Raw genomic sequence first — 23,658 nt, forward strand, 5'->3', positions numbered from 1 at the left:
GGGAGCTCTCATGCAGGTGGGAGGAAAGAGAAGCACAGGGGAGCAGGAAGACTGGAGAGAGTGGACAGAGAGGGTTAAGGGGAGATGGAGAGATTCGGGGGAACAGAGAAGAAAGCGATGTGGTGGGACAGAGGTGAGGATGGAGAACCACCAGCAGGCACAAAGGGTGCCTGCTGTCCGTTCTCTGTTTAAAATCTTTGGAAAGTTTTTTTCTCTAGTGATGTTTGGTATAAGTAGACTCTTCAGTTATTTCAGAGTCTCAGAGGAGCCAGTTTGGACTATAAGCACCTATTTGGCAGACACATTAATCATTGTTAGGACAAGAAGCCTTGGAAGAATTAGCAGAAGGGCCGTAATTGGGAAACAGTCTCAGGGGAGACTGGCTGTCAGAAAGGTTCCTCGTGGTGTTAATTGCTTCGCCCAGAGGGGAGGAAATGGAAAGTGAGCAGAAGAAAAGTGTTGAAGACACCCCTGTAGAAGGAGAGAAGAGGCTCCCCACCCCCTCCTTGCTGGGCGGGGTCACCCGAGGGGCCAGCATCAAAGCACCATCTCCTGGGCCTCTGCCTGTCCAGAGTGTCCTGTCTGGAATACCACTGGCTTTGGGTAAACCTGCCCAGAAACCCTGGAGAAAGATACCCAAAAAGAGAGCTTCTTCCTGGACTTTCACTGAAGATGGGGTGGAGGGTGGGAATTAGATTAAGCAGTGACCGAGAGCAGTAGGAACTAGCAGTCAGAAGCTTCTTTCTTTAAATCTTGATCCATCTTTTACCCAGCTTGTTAGGCGTAGTGAGGAGCTGCACTGCCTTAGGCATGTGTTGTAAAGTCTCTAAGGTTATTTATTAATACAGAGGTTGGCAGGGGAGTGTGTAAGGTGAGGACTCGGGCAGCAGACAGAAACACTGGGCTGAGCTGCTACCCAGAAGTGCTGAGGCAGAACTGCAGGAGCCCATCTGAGGGTCCTCCTCCCTGGGCTGAGGACCACAGTGCTAGAGCCAGTGAGCAGGTTAGGGAACCCAGTCCGCTGGCCTGTGGGTTGCTTCTGTGTTTGTTTGTTTTTGCCATTCCAGGTCTTCCTGGTGGCAAGTGGGCTCTTTGTTGGGGCACACAGGCTTTCTCTAGCTGTGGCTCATGGGCTTTTTGTCATGGTGCACGGGCTTCTCTGGTTACAGGCTCTGGAGCGTGCAGGCTCTGTAGTTATGGCATGAAGGCTTGGTTTCCCCAAGGCAAGTGGGATCTTAGTTCCCTGACCAGGGATCAAACCTGCATCCTCTGCATTGGAAGGCGGATTCTTAACCACTGGACCACCAGAGAAGTCACTGGCTTGTGTTCTCAGAGGCCCTTTGCTGTGGTTCATCCACCAAAGTGTTTTCCGACAATCGTCAGCTCACCACTCCCACCCGATACTCAGGGAGCCTAGAGCGGACCCAGCCCCCAACAGCAGCCCATACAAATGACCAAAGGAATGCTAGAGAAAGTCAGAGACAGGTTTGTTAGAAACATTTCAGCTCTAGTTCTGAGCTGTAGAGACCAGTATAGGCATAATGTGGCTTGGACATCCTCTGAGTAAAACTGTTGCTGGCCCCTGTGGTGGAGGTGAGCAGGCCAGCCCTGCACCGTGGCCTGTGGGGAGTGGGCCTTGTACCCTGAGGGATCCCGCCCACCCCCAGATGGGGCACTCACCTGAGTGACCCTGGCTCCTCCAGCCTCGAGCAGGGACGGTGTGGTGGGCCAGATCCTGTAGCCAGGATGGAGGGCTTGGATATTCTCAGAGAACAAGGAGAAGGGAAGGCCACCATCGGGCAGCCCGGGAGGCACTCAGAGCCCACGGTCAGGCCCTTGGATGTGGCACTAGGGGCTGCCGAGGCCCCTGGGAGCCCCGAGCTAGTGGGGAGCACAGACACTTCATTTCCCACGGGCCCCATGTGTATTCAGAGCCAGGAAGCTCTGACTCCTGGAGACCAACGTAAGTCCCTCACCTCAGTGGGAATGAAGAGAGATGTGTTCCTCTGGGGTTTGGGCCCCCTGATGTTTACCAGCCCCCTACCTGCCCAGCAGTATGTTCCACGCTGGATCACAGGGACAGGAGGTCACCCTCTGCCCTTGTCCTGGCAACCTGAAGCTGCCTGCCCTGGGTACTTATGCTTCCCGCACTGCCTCCCAAATCCCACCCCTCCCCATTTAGGGACCCCTCCCTCCCTTCTGTCACAGTCAGACTCTGACACACCGCTATCCTCTGTGGATTTTGTAGATGGACTGCACGTAGGGCCTTGAGTTTGGTAACTCATAGGGGCCCCTCCCACCCTCACCCCTGCCCTGTGTGAGTGAGCATCAGAACAGTAGTCAAACCGAGGCAGGTTTGACTACAGGTACCTCACCTCCTGGGTCCCCAGCCACCCCCAGCCTAACAAGAACACAGATTCTCAGATACCAGAAAAGCTGTTTCAGGTGACCAGAGTTTCATTTTCTTAAGCTCAAAACTTGTGAACTCCCAGATTCTCTGTGTGCTTGGCAGTGGTGGGAGGTGAGTGTCCGTGAGCTGTGTGTGCATGGGTGTGCACAGGCATGTGGGGATTCATTGACTTAGCAGTTTCTCTTATTTCCATCTAAGTAAGTGGAAGAATTGAGAGGGTACCCACCAAGCCCCTGGTGGCTCAGATGGTAAAGAATCTGCCTGCAATGCAGGAGACATGGGTTCGATCCCTGGGCAGGAAGATCCTCTGCAGAAGGGAATGGCTACCCACTCCAGTATGCTTGCCTGGAGAATTCCATGGACAGAGGAGCCTGGTGGGCTACAGTCCATGGGGTCACAAAGGGTCAGACACAACTGAGCAACTAACACATATATACCACCAAGCCCATGGTCCAGGAGGAAAATCACAGGAGGTTTGGAGAAAGACAAGGAATCAGGTGTGGGGCCGGAAGAGCTCAGACATGTGGATTTTGCCAGCGGAGGAAGTGAAATCACAGCTCACCTCCAGTGTCCAGCACGGAGCCTGTCCCAACCCCAGCTGTGTTCGCCAAATGAAGGAACGAGTGGACGGCTGAGTACAGTGCTGTCTGTGGCCGAGCTCTGGGTGGACTGTGGGCAGAGGATGAGCTGCAGCCTCCCTGTCTTCATCCCCTCTGTTCTCACTCTCCTCTCCTCCTCTCTCCATCCCTCTTTTTCAGGGCTTTGAAGACCCCAAGGACAAGTGAGTCATGTGCCCTTCACTCCTGCTCCTCGGTCTGGGGGCTGTCTCCAAGCTGCCTGGAGCTCGGTTTCTGTGCTCTGTAGAGGATGAGCCCAGGACACGCAGTCTTGGCCACAAGTGAACAGAGCCCATCGCACCTGAGAGACCAGCAGCCCTGGAGCCCAGGCCCCGTAGAGAGGCTGGGCCTTGGTATCGCCCGTTTATAATCTCCACTTCACACACACACACACGTGCACACACCCACATGCACACACAACTACACACACACACACACTCTGCATGTGTACCCGCACACACACACACACACGTGCACAAACACAACACACACACACATGTGCATGCACATACACACGTGCACAAACACAACACACACACACGTGCACACACCCACACGCACACACAACTACACACACACACACTCTGCATGTGTACCCGCACACACACACACACGTGCACAAACACAACACACACACACACACACACACACACGTGCAGCTTCCAGGATGGGGAGCGCCTTAAACATTGGTCTCCAGTTCCTGGCTATATCTCAGCGACCCAAGGGAGTATCCCCTTTTCTCTCCTCCAGTCCCCCGTCTCTGGGGCTGTCAGAAATTCCACTCGAGGACTGGGCTTCACTCTAGAAGTAGAGTGTTTAGTTCAGCACCAAAAGATTGTGCAATATGTTTCCCATAGAGTCCCCAGAGTCAGGCAAGAGCAGCCAGGAGGCTCCCAGGCCTTGCGGCAGAGATCTTGCCTTCTGGTCTCAGCCTTTGATTTCAGGATGATGGTATAGCTAAAGAGTGAAGAGCAGAGATTGTTACCTGCAGGGGAAAAAAACAAACCTCTGATGATAATTCATATTATCATTATCATGTGCAACATATATGGGCTTCCAGGTGGTGCTAGTGGTACAGAAAACCCACCTGCCAGTACAGGAGATGGAAGAGACGCAGGTTCCACCCCTTGTTGGGAAGATCCCCTGAAGAAGGGCATAGCAACCCACGCCAGTATTCTTGCCTGAAGAATCCCATGAACTGAGGAGCCTGGTGGGCTACGTGTTTTACCATTATCATATAATAACATATATACCAATAGAGTTAGAAAATCCTTATGGTCAGGGGGCTTCCCTGGTGGTTCAGATGGTAAAGAGTCTGCCCACAATGCAGGAGACCCGGCTTCAACCCCTGGCTTGGGAAGATCCCCTGGAGAAGGAAATGGCAACCCACTCCATTATTCTTGCCTGGAGAATCCCATGGACAGAGGAGTCTGTCAGGCTACAGCCCATGGGGTCGCAAAGAGTTGGACATGACTGAGCGACTAACACTTTCATTTTCACTACCGTCAGTGAAGCCCCCACAGCCTGCGGGGACAGTTTTCTGAGACTTGGGCAGCTTTCTGCGCATGTAAGCGCTTAGGCTTCTGGCTGGCCCGGTGTCACTCTCAGCTTCCCACCCCCTAATCAGGGTTGATCCAGCCTCTCTAGTGGGTCTGGGTACAGGGGCTGAGCTGGCAGCCCCCCGGCGGTAGCACCCCCTGGTGGTCAGCCTGTCTTGTGTCTGCGGTTCCTTGCTCACCAGGAATGCCCAGGAAAGTTCGAACCCTGAGGATGAAGTGGATGAATTTCTGGGCCGTGCCATTGATGCCAGGAGCATCGACAGGCTGCGATCTGAACATGTTCGCAAGTTCCTCTTGACCTTCAGGGAGCCTGACTTAGAGAAGAAGGTACAAGACCCCATGTTCCCACATGTTCCCAGGAGGGGCCCCAGGAAGAATCAGGACCACAGGGAGAGGGTAGAAGTGACAAGCTGGCTCCCTTCCCACTTCCCTTACCATGGAAAGAGCTCCTCTTTGCCACCTCCATTTCCCCAGCTCTGATGCTGTCCTAACCAGGAAATGGGGCTTTTAGGGAGACTTTCTTGGTGGAAAAAGGTAAATCTTAATTTCTTTGTGCCTCAGTTTCCTTACCTGGAAAATGGGGATATTCAACATACCTACCTCATAGTGTCAGTGAGGATTAAACAAGTCCATGTGTGTAAAACACATGAAACAGTACCTGCCACAGAGCAGATGTTCAGTAAATATTGCTATTTGTATTATTGCTATTATCATTATAATGACAGATGGACCATCAGCTGCCTTTGGCACACTGGAACCTCAATTCGAGTTGGAAGGGGTGGTCAAGAGCTCTTTGTCCCCCCCCCCCTTAAATTGTGACTGAGAAAGTAAAGCTCAAAGTAGTTGGGTGACTCGCCCTAGGCCACCCAGTGAGGTAGTGACAGAACCGGAACCAGACAGAGCGGGTCCAGGGTCTCTGCTACACATCACAGGGTCTCCCTTGTGTTTGGGCAACATGGGATCATGTGAACACATGATCATGGCCAAGTGAGGCACACCAAATCAGGAGCGGAAAGCTATGAGAAGGGAACTTAGTCTGCTTACCAGCATAAATGGAACTGACTCATGCATTACCCTCTCTCTGCCAGCACAGCCATTCTTGCAGCTGGTTGATGTCATGGGAGGGGTGGGAGCTGGGAGTCAGGACGTTGGAGATGAGCTCTGTGACTCTTGACAAGTCGCCTGGCTTCTCTGAGACCCAGCATGCTCATCTCTGAAACAGAAACAGCAGCAGTCCTGTGCCTGTTTCCTGGGGCTCTTGTGAGGATGTGCAGTGGTGCCTGCAGGCTCCGCACGTGTCCTAGTGTGTAGGTGGTGCTCAGGAACGTGTGCCATGATCGTCATGGATCACTCCCATGGTGACCCAGCCTGCAGAGTTTCCGGTTTAACATAGTTCAGCCGCCCTCCCCACGGCCACCACAGTGTGGTGAGTGGACTGATTTACTGAGAGCTGAGGCCAGTGCTGTCTGGACCTGGCCTTCCAGGTGTCAGGAGTGGGCAGCCCAGCTGTGTCTGGGGTGAAGGGGGTTGGAGCAGGCTGGCCGGGTGACTCCGCCCCTCCCCCTGTCCATGTCCTCTCAGTACTCCAAGCAGGTGGATGACCGATTTGGTGCCTACGTGGCCTGTGCCTCGCTCGTCTTCCTCTTCATCTGCTTTGTCCAGATCACCATTGTGCCCCAGTAAGTACCTCATCCCTTCCAGGCAACCTCTTCTGGCTGGAGGGTCTCCAGGGGTAAAGAAGAGGCATAGGAGATCAGAAGGGGATGGGATCTGAGCTGAGTTTGCTCATATAGGAGAGAAGTCTCAGATGTGTGCTCAGGGGAACAAGGAAGCCGAGGTCTGCCTCCTCCCTGATGGGGAGGCGAAGCGCTCTTTGTGGGGAACTTCTATCTGGGCCCAGGCCAGTGCATCGGACACACCTTCTCTCCACTTCATCCTCTCATCCTGTTTTAACACAGACCACTGTTGCCCACTGAATCACCCAAAGTGTTCACCAGGTTGGTTTCCGTGTGACCTTTGGTTCTTGCAAAAAGTCAATACATCTTTAAAAGATAAGGGTTGAATTCCCCAGTGGTCCAGTAGTTAAGATTCTGTGCTTCCAACGCAGGGGGTACAGGTTGGATTTGGACTGCTGGTTGGACTAATGTCCCACATGCTATGCCGCACAGCCAAAACAAAAAATAAATAAATTTTTTTAAGATAAGGGTTTTCTGCTACTCTGGATGTTTCAAAGACTGGATCTCAGATTCTGAAGGCCTCTCTCAAAGAGATGTACCTAAACTCTTCTGAGGACTGGCTGTGTCCTGAGAGAGGCCTGTGTCTTCTGAGGGAGCCACTCGGAAGTGGGCTATTGGAAATGAAGTGTTTGTTAGGTAGTCAATCACTGTAGACTCACAGCTAAGTGAGAAAGATAACCGCTCCACATATGTATTTATGTATGTGTGTGTATATATATATGCATATATACACATCTTTTACTTTTCATTAAGCAACATTTCAAGCATACAGAAAAGTAATTAATGTAATCAACACCCACCCCATTGGTAGAACAGTTGTTAATATTTTGCAAATTTTGTTTCATCTGCTTTTTTCTGATTTTTAAAAATTGAAGTATAGTCGATTTGGAATGATGTGTTAGTTTCAAGTGTATTTCTGATTTTTTAAGGTAAATTTTAGACACAGGGACATTGTGCCCCTGATAAAATGTCAATCTACACCTGTTCTAAGGGCATTTTGCTTTTTAACCACCATGCCTCCTATACCAAACAAAACTAACCCCAGTTCCTCTGCAATCATCTAATACCAAGTCTATGTTCAAATCTCCAAAATCATACCCCTAAATGTCTTCTGCTCCGAATTTATTCACAGCCAGGACCTACTCAAGAGTCACTGCTTGCATTTAGTTATGTCTCATAAATCTAACAATCTAGAAGTGTCCCCTCGCCCCAACACCTCCTGTTTTTCATTTTGAAATAATTACAGACTTATAGAAAGGTTGAAAAGTACTCTGGAGGATTTCTGTACATCCTTCATCTAGTTTCTCCTAATGTTGACAACCCACATAACTGCAGGACGGTAGTCAAAATCAGGAAGTCAGCATTGCAACGACACTATGAACTAATCTACAGGCTATATTCTCATTTCATCAGCATTCCCCCAAATGGCCTCTTGGTGTTCTGGGCGCTGGGCCAGGACCCCACATTGGATTTAACCACTGTATCTTCTTAGGCCCTTCCAGTCTGTGATGCTTCCTCCGCCTTTACTGATCCTCTGTGGCCTTGGCACTTTGGTTGAGTACTAGCTAATTAATGTGTAGAATGTCTTGGGCTTCCCTGGTGGTCCACTGGTTACGACTGTATGCTTCCAATTCAAGGGTCCCAGGGTTCAATCCCTGATCTGAGGATTAAGATCCCACAAGCTGCAGGCAGCCAAAAAAAAAAATTGTTTTTAATGTGTAGAATGTCTCGATTTAGAATGTCTCAATTTAGGTTTGTCTGATGTTTCCTCATGATTCGATGGAGGTTATTTTTGACAAGAATCCCACAGAAGTGTCCTCAGTGCATCATATGGGGAGGTGCACGGCGTCATGGTGTCTTATTACTCAGTGCTTTTTATTTTTTAATGGTGCTCATTGTTGAAGAGATAGATGGCCCTTGCATTTGTGTCTGCCGTGACCCTATCAGAATACTGCAGGTGAAAACCAGACACCAGCAGCCAGCTGCTCCCTGGTTAGGCAGCTAGTGCCCATTGCCCCCTGCACTGAGACCATGCAGAGCTGGTGGGATTGTGGGTCTTTACGGCATAGGACCTACATTCAGTAATGAAATGGAGCTATAAGTATAATAAGCAACCTAGACTTCCTGTCCCATTGCAGCTGAGAGTCCCCCTCGCTTGGGTGCACAGTCCGCCTCCTTGCTGCCTCTCTCTCTCCTCAGTGTGGCTTGGGGCTGGGATTTTGCAGATCCCTGCTCTGCCAGCAGCGGCTTCACTCCCTCCTGGCCACAGCTCCGAGCTGCTAAAGCATGGTCAGAGGTCGTTATCTGGCTGTCCTCTCTCCAGGGAAACCTTAAAAGCTACTTTAAAGGTCTTTCTTTCCCTCTGGAGAGAGTACTCTCTCCCTGTTCTATTTGTTTAAGGCAGATAAGTGCTGGCTCCTGGGAGAGCCTGGAACAAAGACGCCTCCCTGGAGGTGTCCACCTGCCTTCTGTGTCCCCTATTTGCCTCTGACCTGCGGACAACGCCTGGCATCTCAGGCCATCTCACTCCCTAAAAGGGAGAAGGAGTGTCTGAGGCCTCCTGTGGTTGGTGGAGAGTGCCGTGCCTCGGCCAGCCCCTGCCCTAGGAGAGCCATGGCAGGCCCCAGATGGAAAGTCATCTGCCGTTCTCTCGTGTGAGGATTCTGGCTCCTGGTGAACATTAGGCTCACCTGTGATCTGCTCCTGTAAGGAGGGACAGTGAGGAGAGCCCGGCGGGCTTTATGACTTCTGTTGAGCTGGGTGGGAGTAGGGGAACAGAAACTGAGCAGGACTTGTTGTGCAGCCTGACAGTGGGCACAGGTTTAGGGACTCTGCCCTCCAAAGGGACATGTCACTGCTGTTTCTCAGAGTGCCTGGTTGGTTTGTTGACAAATGCATTTCTATAAATGATGGACATTTATCAAATCAATGTTCCATCTTCAGAGTTACTTGTCAAGCCATGAGTGACTACCTGGAGGGAACAACCAGGTGATTTTTAAAATGGGTCCTTCCAGCTTAAACAAAGTGAGTTTATGGATAGCTAAGAATTAGGTAAAACTTTGAGCAGGTGTCACCAGTTCTCCATTCGGCCCCTCTGTGGGCTGTGCTCCCCCAGGAAAGTGACAGGACCAAGAGGAAGGGCAGGAGCCAGACCGTTACGGAGGAGGGTTCTAGATCGGCTCACAGGCTCTAATCTCCCCTCGGTGAGTCAGGGGCCAGGCACCGAAGACTGGGCAGTGGGTGCAGGAGAAATGGAGCAAGCTCTGCTTCCTTCGCAGGGCCTCTCAGAGCCCTAGAACTCCCACCTCCTCTCTCCTTCCAGCTCCGTGTTCATGTTGAGTTTCTACCTGACCTGTTTCCTGCTGCTGACCTTGGTGGTGTTTGTGTCCGTGATCTATTCTTGCGTGAAGGTGAGTCCAGTTTACACTTGAGCCCCAGTTTCCTTCTCCCCTCCCTTCCCAGCCCTCTGATAAGCTCCCCGCGCTGGAGCCGGAGGGTCACGCCTGGGACCCAGGTGACTGAACCTGGATCATACCTCTTGATTGGCATTGGCAGCAAGCCAGACTGCAGGGGCCATAGTATGTCTGGGGGTGCTTGTTTGTACCGGCTGTTTCAATTAGCCTTTGCCCATCTCTGCAACAAGATGATACTATTGCCATCTCTTCCATCTGTCCCCTGGGTATCAGATGGGCCGAAGGAAGGGCGCCTAGCACATAGCTGAGAACAGAGCAATGGTCACTAAATACCTGCTGAAAGAATGGCTGAAAGAGATCACGCCTCTTCTGGCTTCCAGTGTGCCCAGAGATGGCCCTGGAGGAGGCCTTAGAGATGACGGCTTCTGAGCTGCCCATCATACAGACGAGAGGGGGATCCAGAGTGGTCCATTGTTTCAGACGAGGCCCCATGGCTAGGGATGCGGATGTGAGACCCTGCTCTGGGTTTACTCCCGTGTCTCCTCTTAGGCATGCCATGTCACCATCCAAGCTGTGTCCTTTGAGGGGACCTGACCACAGGTCATTAGGGTCAGTCGTAGGAATCAGTCAGGTTCCCATTTGCCTTGCCCACCAAACCTCTTCCTCGGTTCTTTCCCACTGGTTTAAGAATTCCCTGGGCTTCCCTGGTGGGTCAGAGGGTAAAGCGTCTGCCTGCAATGTGGGAGACCTGGGTTTGATCCCTGGGTTGGGAAGATCCCCTGGAGAAGGAAATGGGAACCCACTCCAGTACTCTTGCCTGGAAAATCCCATGGATGGAGGACCCTGGTAGGTTACAGTCCATGGGGTCGCAAAGAGTCGGACACGACTGAGCGACTTCACTAAGAATTCTCTGATGGGCCAGTCTGGTTCTAGAAAGCACTCTATCCAGGCAGGGACAAGCCCTGGCCAGCTTGTGCTGTAACCATTTCTCTGCTCCTCCTGGATGCTCACTTGGAGCCAAGCCCCTCGGGGCCTCAGGCCCTGCCACCACTCCCCACGCCCTCTGCAGGGGGCACATGTTCTCCTTGCTGGGGAGTTGCGTCTTTGTCACCTCCAAAGTCCTCTTTCTCCCTCCACCCTCCAAACAGAGTCCTTCATGGGGCTGTTCACTGTTTCATCACCTGATAGTCAATATCTTGGGGGATTGACTGTCAGAACCGGAAGGACCTTACCATCATCTGGTGTGCTACAGCCCTGCCCCTGAGTGGGTGCAGAGAGAGGCAGGGCTGGCCAGGGTGACTTGGCAAATTGAGCTGGGTGCTCAGCCTGTTGCTGTGCTGCAAGGTAGGGGTTAATCCTGGCTCCCTGCCTCTCCACCAGCTCCTTCCCTGAGGCTACAACCTTGCTCCTGCTCTGTGTTCATTCCCCCTTGCCTTGTGGTCTTGCTGTGGTCAAGCCCACCTCCCCTGAACCTGTTTGTCCCGCCGTGGCCAGTCCCACTTTCTTCATCTCATGCCTGTAAGAGCACACCGTATAATTCACAAGAGCCAAAAGGTGGAAACAGCCCAGGTGTCCATCAACAGATGAATGAATAAACAAAGTGCTATATCCATACAATGGAGTATTATTCTACCATAAAAGGACGAAGTGCTGAAACATGCGACTGCATGGCTGAACCCTGAAGACACTGCGCTAAGTGAAGGAAGCCAAACACAAAATGGCATATATTACATGATTCCGCTCATATGAAGTATATAGAATAGATGAATTCACAGAAACAGAGTGTAGACTAGAGAGTACCAGGGGCTGGGGGAGGGAGCGTGAAGAGTTATTGTTTACTGGGTTCAGAGTTTCTGTTTGGAGTGATGAAAGGGTTTGGGAAATAGACAGAAGTGCTGGCCTCATGGCGTCGTACAGGTAGTTCATGCCACCGACATGGACACTTAAAAATGGCCAAACTGGCAAATTTTATACATATTTTACCACAATAAAACAACCTAGTAAAATAAAGCATGCCATAGCTAAAAGGGCCTCTTAAACATTCTTTAGCTGAATGCTCAAAAAAGAGTCTTTCCTTTTTTTAAGTTATAAACTGAAGCAAAGTCATTGTTCATTTGAGGAACTTAACGAGCCTATTCAAATCAGAATCAAAGTTTTGTTCACAATTTTTAAACCGGAACCTAGATTTATCTCTCTTCTGTTAGCTACACTGAATTCATTTGGTTTCTGTTCCCTGTTTTGAGTGTATATCTGCTGTGGGGGAAGGCGGGGGAGAGGCAGGGTTGGGGAGGGACAGGGGACAGACCCATTTCCCCACGTGCCTTGCCATGTTGACTTAGCTCTCTGGTCTAGTGAATTCTTTTTGCCACTGTTGGAGATGATTATTTATAAACGTCTTCCCTGCCTCCTTGTGCTTTATTGAATCCACCTATTTTGTAATCAATGTCACATTCAATCAGCTTGCTCTCAATTCCTCCATCCAGCTCGGGGATTTTCTGACTGCTCTGAGGCCTCAGTTTTCCTTGGGGCAGGGGGTGGTTGGAACACTTACATCCCCCACCTCCACCTCCCCACACCCTTCCACCAGGGGAGCCTACTCCTTCCATCTTGCAGATGTAGAGTTTCTATAAAGCGTGTGTTTAGAAAAAAAAAGTGCTCTGTGACTTATCAAGCCTGAAACCTGCTGATCTCGGCCAAGAGGCAAATAGACTCTAATACCCATCTTGGGGTCCTGGCTGCATCTGTCTCTCACAAGCCTCTGATAATCCATCTTCTCAGCATTTATCCACTTTCTGTAAAGTAGACCCCAACCTGAGCAATTGTCTGTAGTATGAACTCCTCTTCCAGTTAATCTTGCAGTTAATCTTTCCTCTTTGTGTTGTGCATGAACTGCACGGTAAGATGTGAAGGGGGTTAAGTCTCCCCTTTGGTGTCTCTGCAGCAGGGCGGGTTGGCCCTCCCCGCCCCCCCACACTGCCTGCAGCCTGACTGACTGAAAGTTGATTATATCACCTTCTCAGGTATTGCCATGAAGCTGATTGAACTGGAATTTTCAGTGTCATTCTGTTTTTCTCTGTGAAAAGACTTGCCAGAACTCAGACATTCTTCATCTTATTCCTACGGTTTCTGAGATGTCATGGCTAGTGGTGTTCCGATGAGATACCGCAGTTCCTAAATCACCCCTGCCCGCATTGGGCTCCTCAGATCCAAAGCCAGGCGGTTCTGTCAGACGTGGTCTCTTTCTGTTTCATTTACTTTTCCATTTCCCCGAAACAACTTGGACTTGGATGATTTCTTAAATCATCCATATTTTATTCTTTTTGAAGAGAGAAACATGAAGAAAGTGTAGTCTGAGTCAGTTGACATAGTCTTCTTAGCCATCTGTCTAGGAGCAATTCCCGGGTCCTTTCTCTTGGAAGGTTTTTCTGAAATGTGCTGCTCACCAAGGGCTCTGAGTGTGTTTTCATCTCAGGCCTGTGTGATCTCTTCCTGACACAGCTTGGTCCAGATCACACACACCCCTAGACTTCTCAGCAGGACTAATTTGGAGCCTTGATCTTCCTCTTGTCCCAAGGTCCTGGTCTTGCTGCCCTCTGGAGCTCCTCTGCCTGGGGTACCTTGTCCTGAGGCACATCCCCCGAGCGCCTCTTTCTGGTGAGGCTCTTAGAGGGCTGTGTGGACACCCAGACAGTCCTTTCTCCCCTTGTCATTGGTGCTGATCTGGGCCCCAGAGCTGCTCAGAGAAAACCATGCTAAATCCCTCTTTGCATCACATGTGGTCCACAAACTCAGAGTATCTCAGATTGGAAGGTTCCCAAACAGTGAGGCAGTCCAGACAACCACCTGAGCCTGGAACCCCTTTGCAATAACGCTGTGAGATCCAGGCCGGCCTCTGCTGGGTCCCCTCCAGGGGCACAAGCCTGTTATATCTCCTGAGTGCAGCCCCTTCCGTTTTTGGCCAGCTCTGCCTGGTCCATCCAGAGAAGGCGATGGCACCCCACTCCAGTACTCTTGCCTGGAAAATCCCATGGACAGAGGAGCCTGGTGCGCTGCAGTCCATGGGGTCGCTAAAAAGTCGTACACGACTGAGCGACTTCACTTTCAGTTTTCACTTTCATGCACTGGAGAAGAAAATGGCAACCCACTCCAGTGTTCTTGCCTGGAGAATCCCAGGGACAGGGGAGCCTGGTGGGCTGCCATCTACGGGGTCGCACAGAATCGGACATGACTGAAGCGACTTAGCAGCAGCAGCCTGGTCCCTCAGTCTCTCTGTCCCTCTGTCTCCCTGTCCCTCTGTCCCGTCGTCATCCAGTGAAGGGGCCGAGGCCTGCCCCCGACAGCACTGGCATTTTTGCCAATGCCGCCACCCAAGTGGGTAGAAGAGTGTGCCTCCCTTCTGTTCCTACACTTGATCGGGGTCCCCTGTCTCTCCTGTGGCTCCTCGGCATGTTCTCTCTCAGAAGGCCAAACTCTGCTTTTCTGCAGTTTGGGAGCCGGGTGCAGATAGGCCTAGAAGGCGTATCTGACCAGAGCTTCTATAGGCCCTTATCTGCCCTGTGCAGTCACCAAAAAGCCCCCTGTCCCTCTCCCTGAAGCCTGAATGTAGCCAAGCCCCACCTTGCCAGCTGTCCTTCCTACCACTCCAGCCTGACTCCTGCCCACAGCTTCTAAAGTTAGGTCTTACTACACCGCCAGTACCTCTCACCTCCCAGTACTTTTGTCCTGTGACCACTGCAGAATCCCACACTCACGTTTCCAGACGTTTGGGCTTGCACTCTATCTACTAGAAGAGGGCGTGCTGCTGCCCGGCACAGTTCGTCTAGGGATGGAGAACTCTTCATGCCAGGAAGCAGACCTTAGATTCCTCCCGTGGCTTTTCAGTCCGGCTGTCTTGGGTCCAGAGCCCAGCTGTGCCACCTTGCCTGGCCTTTCCCAAATCTTGAAGGCAGCTTTTATTATATTCACTTTGCAGATGAGAAGAATGAGGCTCTGAGTGGTTAGACAGCTTCCCCTAGGAATGGGGATTGTTGTTGGTGTTTAGTTGCTAAGTCGTGTCCAACTCTTTGCAACCTCATGGATTGTAGCCTGCCAGGCCCACTGTCCATGGGATTCTCCAGGCAAGAATACTGGAGTGGGCTGCCATTTCCTTCTCCAGTATATCTTTCTGACCCAGGGATCGAACCCATGTCTCCTAAACTGGCAGACAGATTCTTTACCATTATGCCATCAGGGAAGCCAGGAAATGGGATAGCTGGGTTTTAAACCCAGATGGTTCTTGACTCCAGAGCCCACAAACCCTTCCCCTCCTTTGTTAATATGTTAATATGTCTTTGTTAATATGTCCAGTTGGCTCCTGAAAGGCCAGGTGATGAGAGCAGTAGTGTGTCACCTGGTCACTGTCTGCCTGCTTTGTTCTGAAATTTTTGTATCTTTTAAAAAATTTTTCCGAAGCAGGAAAAATTTCTGCTTCTGTTATTAGCTTCTTATCAGAAAGTCTGTCTTCTTAAATGTTCTGCTGTCAGATTGCATTCAGATTTCATTCCTGGATACCCTGGCCCCACATCACAGTAAGGGAACCAGGACCCCAGGAAGGTCATTGATTTGCCTGGAGACTTTCAGAGAGGCCAGGATCAAAGCTGTCCCTCACCCAGTCACGGTTTATTAATTGTGTCGCCATTCCCATTTTTCAAGTTGAATTGATTTGAATTAATCAGATTGGGAATGTACTGGATGGGAATTTTTTTTTATTGATTCTTTTCCTGAGCTCTGCTGGAGAACAGGCATTGAGCAATTGGTTTGCACAGACACAATCATTCTGCCAGACAAATGCCCTCCAGGATCTGTTTGCAGCTGTAGGGCAGCCCCATGAGGAGATTCTACTCCAGGTGAAGAATCTTATTGTTTACACCAGGGTTAGTACAGGTAGAATTTCGGGTCAACATACAGGGGAATTTTTATTACAGGAGATGAGATATTCCATAAACCTTTGCCAGGCCAGGATGTCAAATCTTCTGCAGACTTCAAAAAAGCAGCAATTCCCGGGTTCCTGCTGAGATTTAAAGTTGAGAAGATCTTTTGAAATGGTGACAAGGAAAATTGGTTTGTAGCAAGGCAATGCACTGAAGTAATCATTCTTTAGCTGTTACAAGTTTATTCCTGGTTGAATTTTGTTTAGTAGCCTGCAGTTCTTCTCTTGGCCTCTGGGTGGCCCCCGTGGGGCCCCCGGTCTCAGGTTCACCAGGAAGCCTTTGCACATAGAACTCCCCAACCACCTTTCTGGACACGAGTTTGAGCAAACTCCAGGAGATACCAAAGGACAGAGGGAGGGTTGGACACGACTTAGAGATTGAGCAACAACCACCACCACCTTCTATGGGCTTTCCTGGCAGGTTAGTGGTAAAGAACTTGCCTGCAATGCAGGAGACGTGGGTCTGATCCTTGGGTCAGGAGGATACCCTGGAGACGGAAATGGCAACCCACTCTAGTATTCATGCTTGGGAAATCCCATGGACAGAGGATCCTGGCAGGCCATGAGGTCGCAAAAGAGTCAGACATGACTTAGCAACTAAACAACAACAAAACCACTTTCTATAAAGGCTTTGCTGCTGCTGCTGCTAAGTCATTTCAGTCGTGTCCGACTCTGTGCGACCCCATCGACGGCAGCCCACCAGGCTCCCCCGTCCCTGGGATTCTCCAGGCAAGAACACTGGAGTGGGTTGCCATTTCCTTCTCCAATGCATGAAAGTGAAAAGTGAAAGTGAAGTCGCTCAGTCGTGTCCGACTCTTAGCGACCCCATGGACTGCAGCCTACCAGGCTCCTCTGTCCATGGGATTTTCCAGGCAAGAGTACTGGAGTGGGGTGCCATTGCCTTCTCCAATAGAGGCTTTAGCATCTGGTAATAACTCGCCTAAATCAGTCATTACACTGGTAATGAAAGAAGCCATTCAGTTGATGGATAGGGTGATCAGAACTGAAATGGTTTAAGCAACATGGGGGATGGGAGGATGAAATGGCAAAATTTTAAGCAGGCAAAGATTAGAAACCATCTGTCATACCGTTTCAGAGTAAGTGCCTCATGCTGCTGCCAAAACACTTTCCACAGCTGTGAAACCAAAAATTCCTTTAATGAGAAACAAGGACTTTTGTTCTTATTGGCAACATAGCTCTTTAAAATGCAAATATTAACTAAAATTTCTATTGAATTTAACAGCTTTCAAAGCAATTTCAAATGCATCAATGATTGAGTCTTCATGACCACCCTAGAATATCTACTACCCAGGAAAGTAGATATTCCCTGTTTACCAATAAGGAAACTGGGACTCTAAGATCTTAATGACTTTCCCAGGATCACACAGTAAGAGGCTGAGCAGGAATTTTTTAAGTAAGCACTTTTTTGAGATACAATTCACATACTGAAAAATTCTTCTTTATAAAGGTCATAAAATTATAATTCAGTAGCTTCTAGCTTATTCACAAAATTCTGCAACTATCACCACTAATTCCAGAACATTGTCATCATCCCCAAAAGAAACCCTACACCTATTAGGAGTCACTCCTCATTCCCTGTTCCTCTCATCTGCTGCTGCTGCTGCTAAGTCACTTCAGTCGTGTCCGACTCTGTGCGACCCCATAGATGGCAGCCCACCAGGCTCCCCCATCCCTGGGATTCTCCAGGCAAGAATACTGGAGTGGGTTTCCATTTCCTTCTCCAATGCATGAAAGTGCTAGCAACCTCAAATCTATTTCCTGTTTCTATGAATTTGCCTGTTCTGGGCATTTTGTGTAAATGGTATAATACAATATGTGGCCTTTGGAAATTGGCTTCTTTCACATAACATATCTCAAGGTTTGTTCATCTGGTACCATAAAACAGCACTTCATTCCTTCATCTGTGACCAAATAACATTCCATCATGTAGATTTACTACATTTGGTTTATCCCTTCATCAGTTGATGGACATCTGGGTAATTTCCACTTTCAGGCTATTAATCCTACGCTAAACATTTGCATATGAAGTTTTATATGGACTTATGTTTTTAGTTCTCTTGGGTATGTATCTAAGAGTATAAAAGAGTGGGTTCAGTCAGAGTTCAGATTACCCTCCAAAGGAAGTGTCTTCTCAGAAAAAGATGCCACAGACTCAATGCTCCATGAACGCAGCTGAGAGGCACCCCTGCTTGGCACGTGAAGTTCAAGGTTTTCACCACTCAGCCTAGAGCCCAAGTGGGCTGCAAGCCTCCATCCCTGCTACAGTCCTTCTGTGTGGTCCCTTCTCTCCCTCTGCTGAATAGGAAATGGACTTGCTGGGAAGGCAGAGGGAGATTTGGAGCGAAAGGGATATATAGCTTCTTTACGTGCATACTTAGCCCAAAGCCCAAGACTCAGGTGTAAGCAGGGCACTTTCTTGGTGTCAAGAACTGTGAACGGTCTGAGATTTGGTTTTACGCTTGTTGCTCTTTCACAGATGCTAACAGAAGTGACCAGACTCCTGGGTCAGGGACAAGAGACTTTATTACTTGTGGCATAGCAAGCACTACAAACATCAGCATATTTGTTTTGGTTTGCCAAAGTCCCATGGGGGCAACCTGATGGGCCCCTGTGGAACCACGTGTAGTGAGTCTGGGTCACAGCTGAGGAACACTGGACCAAGGGCCTGGCACTTGCTGGCCTTAAACACTGTAGCACATGAGCCAGCACATTGGGAACGAGCAGTCCTTTCATGGCCACACTGTGTGCCCTCACCTACTTAGCTGCCTGCGTTACTCTCTGTAACAGTGGGCGGCTGAGCCTTGCATCCGGCACGCTCAGTCAGAATGTGCAGGTATGCTCAGGGCCACCCAGGAAAAGCCACGCCCAGAACCCAGGCCTCTGGGTGCTTTTCCACCAGCTTCCTCTGCCTGTAGGGGTTTCCGTGGGACATGTGGCATGCTTGAAAATCAGCCTACCAAGAGGCATGAAGGTGGGTGGGGTGAGAGGAGCAGGTCCACCGCTTTGATTTTCTGGGTCTGCCAACTTCTTTGGGTTGCTTAGGAGATGATGAGGACGTGGTGGCCAAGGCCAGTTGCATCAGATTTGGTAGACCCAACTGTTTAATTACCAAAACTGTAGTGGGTCTTTGAGTGGACATACAGTGTGTGTAGTTGAAGGAAATATAGGGAGGGTTAGGTGAGGGAAATGCAGACCCATGGGCGTCCTGCTGAAAAAACTCAATTCATGTGACCGGGGCACCACCCTCTGCTCCCAGGCTGCTCTGCTCCTTTACACATGCCCATCCCCTTCCTCCAGATGCCAGGCTCTCCATGAGCCCTCAGATCCACAGCTCCCTGCTTCATCCCAGAAACCCTCTGGCCCTCCTCGGAAAGTTCTGGGCCCTCCATGACTCTTTGACTGCTGCCTCCTGCCACTCCCTGAATGTAACTCTAAGGGGCCCAGCATTCACACAGTGGGTACATGGGCTTTTCCCTCTGCTTCCATGTTGGGGTTAAGGTAGCATCTTTCCTTTCGTCCATCCTCTCTCACCTGTGAGTGCCTCAGGTGGACTCCTCCCGGCCCCCTGCAGAATCTAGCTGTGGTTGACCTGGAAGCAGAGGTTGGAGGCTCACACACAGGGAGGGGGGTCAGGAAAGCATTCAGGGTTCTGCTGGTGACAGACAAAGAGGGGGAGAGCCTCCTCTGCCTCCTCTGTGGCAGTATGTGGAGTCCACTGAATTCTGTTTCGTCTCTCTCTCTCCCTCTCTCTGCCCCGGGACAGCTCTTCCCAGCCCCGCTGCAGACGCTCTCCAGGAAGATCGTGCGGTCCAAGATGAACAGCACCCTGGTGGGGGTGTTCACCATCACCCTCGTGTTCCTGTCGGCTTTCGTCAACATGGTGGGTGGCTCCACCTCCCCGGCACCTCCCAGCCCACTGGAGCCCTGAACCCCACAAGCACCGGCTGGGAGGAGACTTCCCCCGGACCCTGGGGTTCTCCCTCCCTGGAAATTCTTATTTGGGTCTCACCTCAGGCCTGGGATCAGATTTAGCTCCTAAAGCCTCTCACACAGCCTTTAGTCCTCACTCTCTAAGACAGAGGACCAGAAAGGCTTGCGGAAGTACACCCCCAAGGGAGATTTATGAGCCCTGCCCTGGGTGTTGGGCAAGTCTTGACTGTTCCTCGGTCTCTTCCATGCTCATCCCCTGCCCTGGTCAGAGTCAGACCTCACCCAAAACCAGGGGGCATGGGCACGTGCTGCCTGTGGAGATGGGCTGCGCTGGCCTGGGCCCCCGTGGGCTGAGCCTCTCCTCCCCCGCAGTTCACGTGCAACTCCAAGGACCTGTTTGGCTGCCTGGGGGACGAGCACAACATCAGTGCCAGTCAGGTCAATGCATGCCACGTGGTGGAGTCGGCCGTCAACTACAGTCTGGGTGACGAGCAGGGCTTCTGCGGCAGCTCCTGGCCCAACTGCAACTTCCCCGAGGTACTGGGCAGGGTGGGGCAGGATGCAGATGGGGACCCGCCACCAGCTCTCTCCATCCTCAACTACTCTGATGGACAGTCAAGGGCCCTCAGGCTCACTGCCATTCCAGAAACCTCCTTCCCCCGGAGTCTATCTCACTCTATGTGCCAGACACCTGTGAGCAAGGCCAACCTCCCTGTATAATATTAACAACAATAACAGCATAGCTGTTACTTATAGGGTGCTTACCATGTGCCAGACACAGGGCCAAGAACTTCACATTTACTCATTTAGTCCTCAGAGCAACCCTGTGACAAAGATGCCATTATTAGCTCCTTTATACAGATGTAATTGAGGCACAGAGAGGTTAAATAACACACCTAAGGTCACACAGTTAGCAAGTGGCAGAGGCAGAGTCCTACCCAGGTCAGGTGACTTCAGAATTTTTGCTCTTAACCTGAAGGCAGAAATGTTTCTGGACCCTCAGCCTCAGCAGCATGCCCCCATGCTGCCCTGGGTGGCCTGCCTGACCCCTTTGCTGTAGGTCAGAGAGCAGAGGGAAGCAAAAGGAACTATATCCTAAACCAACACTACCACCTGCCTCACCCATTCAAAGTATAGTTCAGTAGCTTTTAGAGTATTGCTGGGTTGGGTTCTCCTACTAACTAGGGCTTCCCTGGTGGCTTAGATGGTAAAGAATCTGCCTGCAATGCAGGGAGACCTGGGTTCAACCCCTGGGTCGGGAATATCCCCTGGAGAAGGGGAATGTCAACCCACTCCAGTGTTCTTGCCTGGAAAATTCCATGAACTGAGGAGCCTAGTGGGCTACAGTCCATGGGGTGGCAAAGAGTCGGACACAACTCTTAGTATATTCACAACGTGTGCAGCCATCATTATAATGGAATCGTACATTTTTGTCACCCCAAAATGAAATCGTATACCTACAGATCACTGGGTTTAAAAATCCAGTGTCGAGAACCCTTAGCAGCATGGTATGCTGAGTGCTGCGCCACCCTGCTGGGCTTCCTCAGGGAGCCATTCTGCAGAAAGCAGCAGGATCAGGCTTCCAGCCCAGCGCATCGCCTCCCAGCACTGGTCACTCTCACAACCCGACTCCCAACCAGGGCGCCCGTGAAATCTAAGATGATGGTAGTTTTTGCCCTTTTCTGGGGAGAAAGCCCATGCCTTCTTCCAACTCCCAAAGGGCCCATGACTCATAAGAAGGCTCCAAGATGGCAGTGAGGGCCCCTGGGGACTGTCACAGTGCTGGCCTCCTTACCTGTCCCAGGGAAGGGGACTGATCCACCTCCCCTATATGGATGGGATCAGGGAGACTCAGTGAGAAGTAGGGCTCCCCCACACCAGTGTCACCCGGAGTGCTGGTCCCTGGGCCCCACCATGCGCTCACTCTGCCCTGGAAGCCATGCTCCAGCACCTGCCCTTGGCTTTCCACCTCTCTTCCCTCTCACATCTGGCTGACAGCCTCTAGGAGCTGCTGCCTGAGGGCTGTTGGCTGGAAGCCAAGGCTGTTTTTGGTCTTGCACGTGTCCATTGGTGGCTGCTCCACGGGAGAGCAGGGGAACAAAGTGATGGCAGGGCCTGTCCTGGTTCCTCGTTTGTGGGAGATGGTTGATCACAGCCTTCAGCCCTCACCAGCCTGACCTGTTTTGGGCCCTCAGATCCCAGGCCTCACCAGCTGCAGACCCCTCAGGCTGACCCCACCTCACAAGTGTTGTTCTGATTCAGCAATTCAGCAACTCCTCAGAGACCTGGATGGACCTCAGCATTAAGCTTTGGCCTTGTCTGGGCCCCGGGTCTGAATGGGCCTCCAAGCTGGTGCTTTGTCCCCCTCCCCACCCACCGAGAAAAGAATTATTATCCTCGAGGCTGATGTGTCTGTGCGTGCCCTCCCTACTCCTTCCTCTGCCCCTTCCTGCTGGTGAGTTGAAGCAGGTCCCTCCCTCCTCCAGTCAGCAGGGGCTACCCTCACTTCCAGCCACCAATACTTGGCCTCCATCCCAAGGCAGAGGCAGCAGTGAGACGCTTTGCCTGGAGCAGAAATAGTGATGCTAAATTTAAAAGAAAGAGCAAAATAATAGATGCTGACTGTCTTGGATTAATATCAGGGGACGACAGAACAGAAATTGACCTCTGAGATGGCCTGGTTTGACCCCTTGGACAATTGTCCAAGGCTCTGAAACTGAGGCTCTGAGACCAGAAGGGGTTCCCCCCAAAGTACAGGGAGAGGCACAGTCCCTCATCTGAAACCTTTCAGATCAGATATGTTTTGGACTGTAAAATTTCTCAGAGTTTAAAAGGTTATCTCACACCTCGGTGCAATCTGGGCAGCACCTGATAATGAATCACAGAAATATTTCTGCAGCAAAATGTATGAATAGTCACAGGAAGCAGGACAAAGGTGATACTTCACATCACGTCAGTTGATCAGTTTGGCCACCAAATAAGGCAGTTCAGATGTTGCCATCACATCAGTTATGAAAACACTTTCAGTTTTCAGGACTTTGAATTTAAAGTCGCAGATCCAGGGCTGGAGCCTGCACTCTCATAGTTATGGAGGGTACCACACACTGTGCCAGGGGGCGTCATATCATTTTTAATCATCACAGTCAGCCCATGAGAGAAAAGGCTTTATATGCAGGGAAACAAGGTTAGGGGCTTCCCTGCCGGCTAAGACGGTAAAGAATTTGCCTGCAATGCAGGAGACCTGGGTTCGATCCCTAGGTAGGGAAGATCCCCTGGAGAAGGAAAAGGCTACCTACTCCAGTATTTTGGCCTGACTGTATAGTCCATGCGGTCGCAAAGAGTCGGACACGACTGAGCGACTTTCACTTTCAACAAGCTTAGAGAGGTTGAATAAATGGCCAAAGTCACACAAACAGTCCATAATGAATCAGGGCTGAAACTCAAGTTTGCCTGAGCGGGAAGCTCTGCTCTAACCATTGGGCCCCACTGCTGGAACTAGTGATATTTATCCTGCCAGCCCCATCTCCTGGTTTCTACCCAGGGCCATTCACATCACAGTATAAGTTTGCATCAGCAGAAACATCCCCAGACCCGGTTTCACCTGAGATCAACACAGACTGGAGAGAGGCTGGGGGGCGGGTGGGGCCCGGGGAGGGGCGGGACCCGAGGAGGGCGGGGCCCGAGGAGGGGGCGGGCCGGGCGCTAAAGCTGCCGCCCTCTCTCCGCAGTACTTCACCTATAGCGTGCTGCTCAGCCTGCTGGCCTGCTCCGTGTTCCTGCAGATCAGCTGCATCGGGAAGCTGGTGCTCATGCTGGCCATCGAGCTCATCTACGTGCTCGTCGTTGAGGTGCCCGGTGTCACGCTCTTTGACAATGCCGACCTACTGGTCACGGCCAACGCCATGTAGGTGGCACCTGCCTGGGACCCCAAATGGGGTCTGGAGCATTGCAGAGAGACAGGAAAAACGGAAGACTGGGGCCGCAGGGCTTCCAGAGGAGTGTCC

General features: G+C 51.0%; 1 protein-coding gene across 1 annotated transcript in view; it reads left to right on the plus strand.

The window, feature by feature from the left end:
* Positions 1-23,658, plus strand: part of ADCY5 (adenylate cyclase 5) — a 158,784-nt gene that overhangs the window by 117,789 nt on the left and 17,337 nt on the right. Inside the window, exons 9-15 of the mRNA XM_086402834.1 lie at positions 3,169-3,191; positions 4,769-4,913; positions 6,168-6,265; positions 9,645-9,732; positions 19,488-19,604; positions 20,027-20,191; positions 23,383-23,558. Coding sequence (XP_086258960.1) covers positions 3,169-3,191; positions 4,769-4,913; positions 6,168-6,265; positions 9,645-9,732; positions 19,488-19,604; positions 20,027-20,191; positions 23,383-23,558 — 812 coding nt within the window. The remainder of the gene's footprint in view (positions 1-3,168; positions 3,192-4,768; positions 4,914-6,167; positions 6,266-9,644; positions 9,733-19,487; positions 19,605-20,026; positions 20,192-23,382; positions 23,559-23,658) is intronic.

The sequence above is a fragment of the Bos grunniens genome, chromosome 1 (genome assembly GCF_055505025.1).
Source record: "Bos grunniens cultivar Pamir isolate PY7600 chromosome 1, Bosgru_T2T1.0, whole genome shotgun sequence".
Lineage (NCBI taxonomy): Eukaryota > Metazoa > Chordata > Mammalia > Artiodactyla > Bovidae > Bos > Bos grunniens.